Source organism: Cucurbita moschata, unplaced genomic scaffold (genome assembly GCF_002738365.1).
Source record: "Cucurbita moschata cultivar Rifu unplaced genomic scaffold, Cmos_1.0 Cmo_Scf00011, whole genome shotgun sequence".
Lineage (NCBI taxonomy): Eukaryota > Viridiplantae > Streptophyta > Magnoliopsida > Cucurbitales > Cucurbitaceae > Cucurbita > Cucurbita moschata.
Genome location: NW_019268527.1, coordinates 4,816,536 through 4,829,937, shown reverse-complemented (window position 1 = coordinate 4,829,937; position 13,402 = coordinate 4,816,536). Strand labels below are relative to the sequence as shown.

General features: G+C 37.7%; 2 protein-coding genes across 2 annotated transcripts; one reads left to right on the top strand and one right to left on the bottom strand.

The window, feature by feature from the left end:
• Positions 1-1,047: 1,047 nt before the first annotated feature.
• LOC111449490 (ATP-dependent Clp protease ATP-binding subunit CLPT1, chloroplastic-like) lies at positions 1,048-4,619 on the bottom strand. Its single transcript, XM_023089401.1, has 6 exons — positions 4,249-4,619; positions 4,130-4,165; positions 3,474-3,583; positions 2,721-2,900; positions 1,534-1,658; positions 1,048-1,448 (listed from the first exon to the last, which is right to left on the bottom strand). Exons 1-6 carry the CDS (start codon positions 4,467-4,469, stop codon positions 1,410-1,412), a joined length of 711 nt encoding a protein of 236 aa, XP_022945169.1. The 5' UTR covers positions 4,470-4,619; the 3' UTR covers positions 1,048-1,409.
• Positions 4,620-8,476: 3,857 nt separating this feature from the next.
• Positions 8,477-12,474, top strand: LOC111449488 (AT-hook motif nuclear-localized protein 6-like). The gene is made up of 5 exons (XM_023089399.1): positions 8,477-9,342; positions 10,031-10,098; positions 10,854-10,985; positions 11,543-11,704; positions 11,781-12,474. The coding sequence occupies exons 1-5, from the start codon at positions 8,958-8,960 to the stop codon at positions 12,072-12,074; spliced, it is 1,041 nt and encodes a 346-aa protein (XP_022945167.1). The 5' UTR covers positions 8,477-8,957; the 3' UTR covers positions 12,075-12,474.
• Positions 12,475-13,402: the final 928 nt, after the last annotated feature.

Below are 13,402 nucleotides of genomic sequence, written 5' to 3'. Positions count from 1 at the left end.
GGGGGGGGGGGGGGGGGGGTAAGGGTTGAAAAAGCAAAAGAAAAGGTCACCAAAGAAACCCATTTGAGCAAAAAAATAAAGGGAAAAGAAGAAATGACAGATAATTTCACAGAGGGGGGCAGCAATCTCATTCAACTTTCACTAAAACTCCTGCAAAGTCAAAAAGATGAGGTTGCTTCATGTCGCAAACTCTATGCAGATGGACTAGATGCGAAGTCTTAAGCAGACAAACTTGTTACTGTTCAAGTTTTTGGCTAGTGACTTGAAAGTGACCAGAGACAATGCATTCGTTTAATGGCTGTGAATCAGAATGCTTTTAGAAACTTTGAAATGACAAAATGGTTGTTCCTGATACATGGATCTATTCCTACGTCGATCCACTAAAGTTGGTCCCTTTCACCATGGCTATCATATCATATCAACAAACACCAAATTCAACCAGAAGAACAGACATCAAGAAATCCCCACCTCCATTTGGGATAAAGAGATTCAGAGAAAATCAGACTTTCATTCAACTTGTTCAATACAATCGAACAAAAAGAAATAGGTAGTGTGGAAACATTTAATGGGGATCATGTTTATCAATATACATCTATAAAATGCACTCATTATTAAATCTACATCCACTAACTCAATATGGCACTAAACTATGAGAACAATGCTAAAGGGCCCAGCTTAACAATAATCTCTCAAGTCGAACAATAGTTCAAATTTAAAATATTGAATATCTGTTGTGCCTCTTTATAATGGATATCTACCAAATAGCTGATCAAATAATATCTAACAAATTGCTGCTAAGACTTCCCATTACTATTTGAATTTCGACTCCCTATTTTCGAATATTACTATACAATTTGAACATCCAAAATAATACTTGAAGTTTCAGCAAGGGCATTATTAGAAAAGAATTTACTCGGACAAAAAATTTGAGAGCAAACTTAAACCGGTGAGAGATATGAAAATGTAAAGAATGTTAGAATTTTGGCAGGTGGAGCCCATAAATGAAGAAGCATAAAAGAAACAAAGATAAAATTTTAAATACTCAAATTTAAAAATAATCGAGGATGTCTTGCAAAGATTAAATTAAGAATCTTATGTGCTAATTATAGGTGTTATTATTTCCCTTTTCAACTCAGGTCGCTTGTCCAAACAAAGCTACAGTAAGAAAACTATGTCCCGCAAGCAATTTGAGACCATTTAAATGTAGCGTACCATACCAGCACTCCACAAGTTCGAGCAACAGTCAATTCCAAATGAAGCTGATTACGTTGAACGGCAGGTGCTGATTAAACAGGCAAATCACTATATCACCAAATGAATGCACAAAGGTCCAAATCATATGAATCTCATTTGGGGGTTTCTTTGTCAGGATTTCATTGACGAAAATATGAAAATCACATCACATCTTCCTAAACGATCGATTTACTGAAAGTTGTATCCTTGTCCACCTGGGAACATTAAAGATGTATTATTGGAGTGTATTATCAAATCCCGAGGGTTTTACTAGCTAGATGAAATTAACTTTACACTTACGGTTTTTTCAATCTCTTTCGCTTTCTCATCATCAAAGCCAAGGGTGGCCAAGATCTTGCGACCTGCTGATTCCTCTGACCAAATGCCAAGAAGCAAATGACCTACAGTTATTTCCCCATATTGACCTGCATACAATATCTTAGGCTCAATAAATGAAGACTGCCATAAGAAAAGTACAGACTAAAGTGCACGTCATAATTATTCTGGTCAAAATCTACAATTAAGAACTTCACACATAAGTGCACATTTGTACATGTTCTATGAATAAATAGATAATAAGATGTATTGAAGTCATTCTTCGCTAAAATGGTGAAAAAGGTCGGCAAAAATCTTTGCATGTGGGTGCTTGTTGCTAAATGAGAAAATATGTGCTTTACAACCAAGTCTTTGTTGCCTGTAGGCAACATAGCTTCCAAACTCTTTGATAGAAGTAGCAGCCACTTAAATGTGGCAAGTATCATCCTGAAAGCATTTATTCACTATTCTATTGCGGTTAGTGTAACGTCCCCATGCCCAAAATTCACCTAATGGCCTGACATTCTCCTACAACATAGTCACGTTACTTATTTCTTGCTTCTAAGAATGAAGACTATTCCCACAGATCAATACAAGTTCTTTCAGCATGTTTTGTCCTCACTCACGTACTTCCTGGAAAAATTTCCAAGAGGTCATCCATTGTTTCAAACAAAGCACACCTAATTTAAGAGTTCCTGTGATTGAGCCATCTAAAAGGAAAATGCACTTTGTTGGTATGTATAGTAACTTTGAATTTGTTTACGCTTTTTTTAGTCATTTCGTCCTCAAGATCACTCTCATTCCGATATGGTCCCGATTCATTCATGTACTCATCCTTTACTTGAGTGCAATAGCTAGCATAATCTGGAAATGGAAGAATTATTTGATTTACTTCCTTCCCACTCAATTAGTCAAAGGGTCTGACAGAAAAACGCATAACCTCCCTTCATCTGTTTTCCTCTGCCAATTAGGTCCTTGTTTGAACACAGAATAGGAAATACTAAAAATTTGATTCGATCAGGAGTCAAAACTCATCCTAACATCTCATTCTTTAAAATGGAAGCTTAGAAGTAGCATGCATAGAGGTCTAAGTAGAAAACACAAGTATGATCATTCAATTGCAGGAGAAATAAGAATTGGATTTGCTGTATGATTAGGAAGCATGATCTCACCTGACTCTACTTTCTTTGCGACAGCCCAATCAAGCACCCTCTGAGCAGGTTCAGTCAATGGAGGATGTTCTGGGCTGAAGAAATACATGTCAGATTTTCCAAGTAGCTTGACAGTTTCTTCTCTTACTTTGAAAAGTGTAATTCCATTAGCCCTTAAGAACTTAGCAGCTATACTTGTTCCTGAAAAAATGTGAAGAAATATACCTTACCTTAAGGAAAATGAAAATTATCAAGCACTGAGGCAATAGACTAGATTGCAACCATGAAAATGCACCTATAGTTTATTATTTTATATCCTAACCCCCTTTTCTACTGAACAAGGATGAAAATTGTCAATTCACTTCAGCATATTGGTACTTGGTAGCAATTAAGCATAAGGACAATCAAAAAGCATGTGGCCAGTGACCTAAGGACACTGTCAAAGATAGGTTACTCATAATCATCAGCTGACAGGAGTTGACATGAACATAAGCTTCAATGTCGAACTCTTAACATAAGTAAGTCTTCCAAAAACAATCTGAAGCTGAACATGAGGGATATCAGATGACAATGCAAGATATCACAAAACAATGCTGGAAAGGGGTGCGGGACAAAGTAGCCGATCTAGATTTTAGCCTATTTTTTTTCTTAAAAAAGAAGGTTCAATATTCAGATACTTCTCAACTTAAATGCATTCAACTAAACTATATCAATTTGAAAGTCCAAATTTAGATGTAAATAATAAATGATTTCAGAGTTGGAACAGCTGCTAACCCTCATTTAAAATTCCCATTAGCAATGCTTCTGTGCCTGTATTTGGATATTTGAGTTTCCTTGCCTCTAATTCTGCCATTGCAAATGACTTAATTGCTCTTGCCGACCATCTTATACATAACAAATTCAACAAACAATAATCCCAATTAACACCAGTATCATTTCTGCATTAATTGGCAGTCTAATGCTGAGAAGAAGAAGAAGTCATTTAACAAATGATTCAACAGCTATGATGTGCTAACATCCTGGAAAATCAACTTAGATAGATGAAAAAAAGAAACACAACCAAAAGGAGAAAGATAAGAAGAAATCATTCTACTTGGCTCAACATGTCTGCGAGTAGTTTCAAATGCACAACAATTTTAACCTTTCAGTTTTATCGACTGCAGTCCTTAAAATTAATTGCAAACCTCCCAAAGAAGCCCTTAAAGATTAAAATTGAAGTCCTAAACTTATTGATAAGGACTAAAGTTAAAATTCAACCTAAAAAATCATCAGCCCTCATTAAATTTCAAAAATATTGGTTCAATTAGAACATAACCTTAACACATTATGAAGAAAAGCAACAAAAAAAACTCCAATTAACACCATTTAAGCTCAACACATGCAGAAGAAAAACGCCAATTGAATGGGGGAAATTTTGAGAATAGACTTACTTCGGGAGTTTATCAGGGGAAATGCCCTCGGGTTTCCTGGAAAATCAGATAAAAAAATTTAGTTATATGGGCTTGAAAAAGAATCAATAACTCAAGCAAGAGTGGCAATCAAATCCTACGAAGCCGGGAGGCTAAATGATACAGTGGCAGTGGTGGCGCGACGGCTGAACTTGGGGACCGGATGGGTGGCAGTAGAACGCTTAATTGCGAGGTTCAGCTCGGTTAAGGGGCTGAGTGGAAGGAATAGAGTTTTCTGTTCTAAAGAGTGACATTTAGATTGAATTGGAAGGGAGAAAGGGACATGGGAAAGCGAAAGAGAATTCATTGGAGTAGCCGCCATTAGAAGCTAAGGAAAGCTCAATTTTGGTCGGAAACTGGACGCAGGCTCCCGAAGGAGTTAATAACTTAGAAAGAAGATGGTGTGGTTGGCTCTGGCTATGGCGTTTCGTAAGCCTTCTTGCTCTCTTATTCTTTAGGGTACTATCTGAAGCGTCGGATAATTTAAGGAATTTTAAAAAATATATGAAAATTGAGAAAAAAAAAAAACTAATTTAAATATTAAATTATATCAATTTTTCATCATATAATCTTCCTCTATTTTTCTATTTATTTATAAAAAAATTAATCAATATTTTTTTATTGAGTTCTAGCCAGAATTTAATTGTCTACTAGTAATTTTTTAGGATTTATTATTTTTTTAAATAATAGTTATTTTAAATTTAATATAACGTCTATCCACCTAACTTCTAAAAATTTAAATTTTAATATTATAAAATAATTTTTAATAATTAAAAAAATATATAGGTTCATAGTCTTAAAACTTTTCTTTAGTATGTTTCTTTAATTGTTGTTTATTTTAGGCTTAGGCCTCTACGGTCTAAGCGCACCGCTAGTAAATATTGCCCTCTTCTTTTCTTTTCGGACTTTCCCTCGAGGTTTCTAAAACGTGCATGCTAGAGAGAGGTTTCCACATCTTTACATCGGGATCTCGCAATCCACTTACTTCGAGGCCCAGCGTCCTTGCTGGCACTCGTTCCCTTCTCCAATCGCTATGAGACCCCCAAATCCACCCCTCTTGCTCGCACATGCTTCTTGTCCACCTCTCTTTGGAGCTCAGTCTCCTCACTGGCACATTGCTCAATGTATGGCTCTAATATCATTCGTAACCATTCAAGCCCATTGCTAGCACATATTGTCCTCTTTTAGGCTTTTCTCTCAAGGTTTTAAAAATGCGTCTAGTAGGGAGAGACTTCCACACCCTTATAACCTAACTGATGTGAGATCTCACAATGACTTCTGCAAACGGGAACCACGTGTGGCTCACTTCTTTATGAACTTCAGGTTCGTCTCGAACTTCAGGTTCGTCTCGAACTTCAGTCTCGACCTTAGCAATTTTTTTCCTTACATGGGCATTTTTGAGTATCAGATAATATGGGATGAATTTGGTGAGTGTGAAAGTGAAAGATATAAGAGTGTTGTTGCTTGAGCTTGAACAAGAATGTTTAGAGGTTTATAGAAGAAAGGTTGATCAAGCAAACCATTGTAGAGCTTATCTGAGGCAGGCGATTGCTGATTCTGAAGCACAACTTGGTGCCATCTGTTCTGCAATGGGTAAGAGGAGTAGCAGCTTCCTTATTTAGCCATTATAACAAAGTTCCTAATCATTGGGTTATCATATCATATCTCCTAATAATGGATACCAAGCAGATAGCCAATGAAGTTCATCCAACTTTCGGTGATTTTGAAGGACCAACAACCAGTTGGCTGCATTGATCCAAAAACTACATACGAACACGACTCTCTACAATGATATGATATTGTCTACTTTGAACATAAGCTCTCGTGGCTTTGCTTTGGGCTTCCCCCAAAATGCTTCATACCAATGGAGAGAGTATTCTTTATTTATAAACTCATGATCATTCCCTAAATTAGCCGATGTGGGACTTTCATCTTCTAACACCTCCCCTCGGACAAAGTACGCCTCCCCTTAATCAAGGCTCGACTCTTTGGAGTCTTAGTCATTTTGGACTGCCTTCGAGGAGGCTTGACTCCTTTTCTTTTGGAGTCCTTTGTTCGACATTTGAGAATTTACCAATCTATTGGCACGACGAAGTTTAGAGCATAGCTCTGATTCCATATTAGACAAATACGACTCTCCACAATGGTATGATATTGTCCACTTTGAGCATAAGCTCTCGTAGCTTTGCTTTGAGGCCTTTGAGTGATCAAATTACAAAGAATGCAGGAGGTAAACTGTTTCTCTCGTCTTCGAAATCTTAGTGGCACACTAGATCTATTGTATGTCGAGGATGGTTGGGAGGGAGTCCTACATTGGCTAATTAAGGGGGATCATCGGTTTATAAGTAAGGAATACATCTCTATTGCTATGAGGCCTTTTGAGAAAACCAAGAGCAAAGCCATGAGAGCTTATGCTCAAAGTGGACAATATCATACCATTGTGGAGGTTCGTGATTCCATGGTATTAGAGTCATGTCCTTAACTTAGCCATGTCAATAGAATTCTCAAATGTCGAATAAAGAAGTTGTGAGCCTCGAAGGTGTAGTCAAAAAGTGACTAAGTTTTGAGCAAAAGGTGTACTTTGTTCAAGGGCTCCAGAGAAAGGAGTCGAACCTCAATTAAGAGGAGGCTATTCAGGGCTTCATTGGCCTCAGGAGAGGCTCTATGCTGTACTTTGTTCGAGGGAAGGATTGTTTGGAGGGAGTCCCACGTTAGTTAATTAAGGGAGTAATAATAGGTTGATTGTGTCCCTGCCTATATCGGGGTTGAAGACAATGCAAACAACACACAGAGAAAATACAATCGATCTAAATGAGCACAAAAAACAAGACAGAGAAAATACAAAAAACATGTATATGCGTGCAAGCAGACACACATATCTTGTTCATACCATCATATTGCTTAGCACATTTCCATTCCTAGTTTTCATTTTCCATAACAATTGCTGTTCATTTCAATTTTACACTTTAGGACCAGAAGAAACTTGAGGGGCAACTAATGGCTGAACAGAAGGCACATTTTGGGTCAAAACGTAGCCCTTTAAAGCATCAAGAGTGTGACAGAATGTCAATTGGTGGTGCTGCTGCCGCCTTTGTGGTTGCTGTCTTCGACTTCATAACATCTCATCTACTTGTCAGGAACCACGACTCTTCATGGTCGTATCATATCGTCCACTCTAAGCATAAACTCTCGTGAGTTTGCTTTTAGTTTCCGCAAAAAGCCTCATACCAACAGAGAAAACATCAAGACACCAAAGATAACGCCTATCCTAATGCCATCCACACCTTCTACCATGTCGGTTCCGATGCAGATGGCCGTAACACAAGCTCCTCCGCGTCGGCATGTTCATCTTACTCCTCGCATTCACAAACATATTCCTGAAGCCATAGAAAATTCATTGACATGTCTTGTTTCCTCTTGAAAAGAGTTAAGATTTGCAATGAACTTGTTATTCTGCTGAGTTAGCTGATTTCAGGACAAAGTTTCCAAATCTGCACTTTTCAGTTTCAATTGAAGGCCATTCATTTGTGAGATCTTTGTCGAGTGTGAAAAGGACAGCGGTGTAATTTCAAGTTTCCATGAGTCAATGTGAAGAGACAGGACATCAAAAAATTCCTTCTCTGTCTTATCATATAAATATTTTCTGGACGCACAAAATAATTTAACCATAACGATATGTCCGTATGAATATGCATTTAGAGATATTTACAAGGCGGGCGGGAATGACTAGCTTTTTCATCCCCGTCCCATCTCTACCATCTATATTCATTTCTCATTCCTAAAAATTAACCAGTGAAAACTCTCTATTCTCTGTCTAAACAGAGAATCTCCTCCGTTCGTACACGTAAAATGGACATCTCAACACGATAACGATAAGGTACTAGGTTATTTTATATACAGTGGCATGAACAGTAAATTCGACGTAACATTAAGGTCTAAACTTCCAATGGTCAAACCATAGTAAAACTGAGGAGACAGAGAAATTGTCAGTAGTTGGGAAAATGACATTGCTCCTATGTTAGCTTTACAGCTTTGAATTATTATTATTTTTTTCTTGGAACAAATTCAATGTAATTTTTAAATAATAATAAATAAAAAAAAGGCGTTTTTTTTAATTCTTTTTTAACCTTCATTTTTGGTTGCTTTGCCATTTATTAAATTTCTTTATTAATTTTCCAAGACGGACGTGAACCATTTCATTAACCAAAATTTATTCGTTGTATTATACAATAAAAAATTGCATCTTTTAAAAAAAAAAAAAAATTCTCCATATTTAATTCATTTATATTTCCATTTTACTTTAATTTTCTAAACTTTATTTATTTCTCTTGCTTTTCCTCCAACCCAAAAATTCATGATTTCTGTATTCAAACACAAGATTTTGTTTTATTATTTCTCCGTAATTATTGCAATTTCTTCCAGAGTTTTTCTTTTTTTTTTCTTTTCTTTTTTCTGGAATTTCTGCTTCACCAGTGAAGCTCGTTGCAGTGACTGCAATGGCGGAAAGTCAAACTTGATAATTGAGTTCACCACAGTGCAAAACAGAGCCTCCTGTGTTCATCGTGTAGCACTTCAAGAACTTGAGTATTGAGTTTCTGGGTTTTGTTTTTAGGAACTGATACCCATTTCTGCTCCCATTTTTCTTCAAATTTCTGCTTTATCTTTGCTGTTCTTCCACCTCCCACCTCCCACCTCGAACCCCATCATCCATTTTAGGAAATTTTTAACTAAAAAAGTTAAAAAAATCCAAAATTATAGGGTTTTAATCTTCTGGGTCGTTCTAGTTCACTTGTTTCTGCGAGCTGTAGCCATGGAGGAGGAGAAAGAAGCCGGAGTTTCTAGGTTTACAGTTACCAACAATGAAGCCCTAGACACCTTCCAGTTAGCTCCCAGAACAGAAACCCTAAAACCCACCAATGAGCCTAAAGTAACGGCTACGACCACACCGGCGAGCATCCCAACCACTGCACCACCACCGGGATTCACGGCGGTTTCCACTACAGATACAAAGAAGAAGAGAGGTCGGCCGAGAAAGTACGAGGCGGATGGGAAGCGGTCACTGACATTAGCGTTGTCTCCGATGCCGATATCATCGTCAATTCCACTGACCGGCGAGTTCCCGAACTGGAAACGTGACAACGACATGTCTCTAGCGATAATCAAAAAGCCACAGAGATTTGAGTTTGAGAATCCGGGTATGTTTCTTTTCTGGCCTCTGTTATAAGCTTTTCTGAGCTCAGATCTGTGGCCATGGCTACTGAATGTTAGCTGATTGCGATGTCAGTGAAGTACGATGGCAATGTCTGGTTTTAAGAGTGGACATTGACTCAAGCGGTTGTTTGTCAGTTTTTGATGTGTGTGTGTGTGTGTGTGTGGGTGCGGTAGTGGACCCTTTGTCCTCAAAAACTGGTTTCCTTTTGTACTTAGCTACCCAAAGCAAGTTCTGTTAAAAGTTACTGTAGAACACACAATTATTTTTGTACTGTGAACCCATAACAACAAGTTTAAAGATTACACAAATTATGGAGCCAAAACATTCTGAGCTGTTTCCCAACTGATTAAGCTCAAATGATTAAGACATATATCTTCGATTAAGAGGTCAATCGATTAATCATGAAGCTGCTTTGAGTTCATTCTGCTATTGCTTAATGGTTCTTTCTTGATGGGTATTAAAAGCGAGTAAACACTGGTCCTTATCAACTTAATGGCATTTGAGCATGATAGGTTTGGGCAGGAACTCTTTTAGGTTCATGTGCATAATTTTGTGTATTCATTTGCATTTATTATGTGATACAGTTACTGGGGTAGCATTTAAGAAATAGGGAGTTTTTTTTTTTTTCATTTGAATGTGGAAATAACATTGTTTTGAATTTGTTTTTGCAGGTCAGAAACTTGCATACTCTGTTGGTGCTAATTTTACTCCCCATGTTATCACTGTCAATGCTGGAGAGGTATGCTTCAGGGATCGTATACGATAATAGACTTTGATTAGGTTTCGATCTTTCGTTTTGTTATGGGGTTGGCTGTGAGAACATCGGACCTTGGGCACCATTGTGATTCTTGCACGTGTTCCGGGTAGGATTAGCTTTTGCGGTTAAGGTCAACTTGAGTGTAGTTCAATTGGTTAAGATATATGCAAACCCAGAGAGGTTAGAGGTTCGAATTCTAGTCACCCCACGTGTTTGAACTCGAAAAAGAAAAAGAAACTATTGCTGTCATGAAAATGGTATTAGTTGAGAAGTTTATAGAGCAAAGCTTGATTAGAAGATTCGTCCTGTAGTTCTTCGACAAACTCTCTATGTATCCGAGTTTTTTTTTTTATATATAAACGAGTAAAAGAGAGAGTAAAGTACATTCTTTTCATGGTAGAGGGTGAGTGGGAAGGAAGAGGGAGATGGTGGGTGTAACGGCCCAAGCCCACTGCTAGCAGATATTGTCCTCTTTGGGCTTCCTCTCAAGATTTTTTAAATGCGTTTACTAGAGAGAGGTTTCCACACCCTTCTAAAAAATGTTTCGTTCTCCTCCCCAACCGATGTGGGATCTTACAATGGGGACAAAAAACGGCCTCCTAGGAGTACATAAAATGTCACAAAATAGTGCTGCCTGCCCGAGGAGATGCGAAAAGCTCTCCGATACGATCCTTTGTACACAAATTTCTTGAACTCATAACTAAGCTGATTACTGCATTTTTATCCTTTTGTATTAGGACATTACTATGAAGATCATGTCTCTCTCTCAGCAAGAATCCCGAGCTATTTGCATTCTTTCTGCAAATGGCACAATTTCAAATGTCACACTTCGACAGGCCACTTCTTCCGGAGGTACCTTAACGTACGAGGTAGGGCCATGTTCTTATTGGACATTTAAGTTCTAATGTCGACTGTTGATGTTTCCAGACATGATTTCTGTATCCATATACACAATGTCTTTTCCTTGTCTGTTCCTGTTTTTTCTTGGTTTGATTCCATCTGAATGAATACTGAATTCAGACATGATTAACACATTGTTGCTAATCTTTTTCTGTCGGTTTTAGATTAGGTTTTCACTGTTGACATGAAAAATGCTCATGTTGTTAATCCTCTTGTCTAAGTGATGATGTTGGATATCCAAACGTCTTCAAATATGACATATTGATTTGCTTTTATAAACGGAACATAATGTTAGGAATCACGACCCTCCACAATGGTATGATATTATCCACTTTGAGCATAGGCTCTCGTAGCTTTACTTTGAGAGCCCAAAAGGCCTCATACTTATAAATCCATGATCAACCCTTTAATTAGCCGACGTGGGACTCCTCTCCCAATAATTCTCAACACATAACAACTTCACTCTCGTTCTTATCGAATTCTTGACGATGTTCTACTGATATGGCTTTTCGACTCGTCTTGGCAGGGTTGTTTTGAAATACTCACATTGACTGGATCGTTTATGCCGACGCAGAATGGAGCGACGAAGAGTAGATGTGGTGGGATGAGCGTTTCCCTAGCGGGTCAAGATGGACGAGTTGTCGGCGGTGGACTTGCTGGGTTGTTGGTAGCTGCTGGTCCTGTTCAAGTAGGACCTCTCTCTTTCTCTCAACTTGTTTTCAACTTTGTTTTGATAATGATATAATCCATGGACCCTTTACCAGGTTGTGGTAGGTAGTTTCCTTCCGGGTCACCAGCAAGAACAGAAGCCAAAGAAGCCTAGAAATGAGGCCACAACCATATTCTTTCCTCCCATCAATACCATCAGCGGTGAAGAAATGAAGGCGGCATACACCGGTGGTATCAAGCCTATTGTCACCACACCGTCCAATCAAGAACATAAGCCACCATCGCCAAGCGCAGTGACACCCTTCAAAATCTCCTCCACTGACAACTTACCTCTATCAGAACAAGAACCCAAAACTCAAAGTCAATCAAACTGTGAGGTTTCTTGTTGAACCTTTTGCTTTGAATTAGTTTTTCATCATTCTCCTCCATAGATTTCATAGGTTCCTAACTCAGCTCAGCCCGTTTTCGACGCCGAAATAAGCTCTTTTGGGTGACATGTGTTGGTTTAACGTAGTATTGTGCTCTTGTCCATTAGGTAATAGGTTCCATAGTGTCTTTTTACAGGCTTTAACAAATGAATTTCCACGGATACCACCTGCTAGCTAATAGGTCGAGTAACGTAATAGTCTCGGAGTAGATGATGTGAGCTTAGAGACTCCTCTCTCGACTTTAGCAGTAACGGAAAACTTTTAGATTTGCAAAAGATTTGAGAAACATTGTTTTCCACTTTCATTCCCATGTGCTTTCTGTATCAGAATATTGTTGTGTTTGAGTGAAGATCATTTCAGTATCAACTTCATTAGCTACCATTTAGTTTTTGTTATTACCATTAAACAGGATTGATTTATGTTATATCAACCCACAATTATTTCCATCCACTTTGATACTTAAACGTCCATCCAAAGCATCGAACGAGTCAAACCCCATAATTAAGATTACCTCAACCGGTGAAATGGTCGTCTACGATTTAGTAATTTGTAATCTGGGTTCGACAATATTCTCACTATCTTTGTCTATTTGTTCTCCTTATTCTTATTGTCCAGCTTACTCGCTCGAGTCCGTCCAAAAATTGAACCTAAACTTTTGAGTTGGTCCAAACAAATTCTTCAATCCGACTCAAGCACACCCCTGGATGACACCTCGAGAAAATAACATAAATCCAATCAAATCAAATTTTAACTTGAGGAAGCAGCTCCATAAAAAGATTGCTACAGTCGTTTATTGGTTCATGGGATGTTATTTAAAATTTTCTCAAGTTGTCAGTTTTGCAAAAAAGCATAAGATGTTAGAAATCACGACTCTCCACAGTGATATGATATTATCGACTTAGAGCATAAGCTCTTGGCTTTGCTTTGGGTTACCCAAAAGACCTCATACCAATAGAGATAGTATTCCTCACTTATGATCTTCCACTAAATTAACCAATGTGAGACTCACTCTCAATAATCCTCGAACAAAGTACAACTATAAGTCTGTCAGAATTTAGTGCAACTTATTACTCGTTTGAATTAGTTATTGAATATATCTTAGATATTCGTAATCAGTTAATATTTAGAGAATATATTAGCTATGAAATATATCTTAGATATTCGTAGTCAGATAATATTTTTCTTTTATGATTTGATTAGTAGTATATTTTATTTGTTTCTCAAAATTTAGTTAGTTTATATTTTCCTTATTTGTAGGTATTAGTCGGTAGCTTGTATCCTATTTAAAC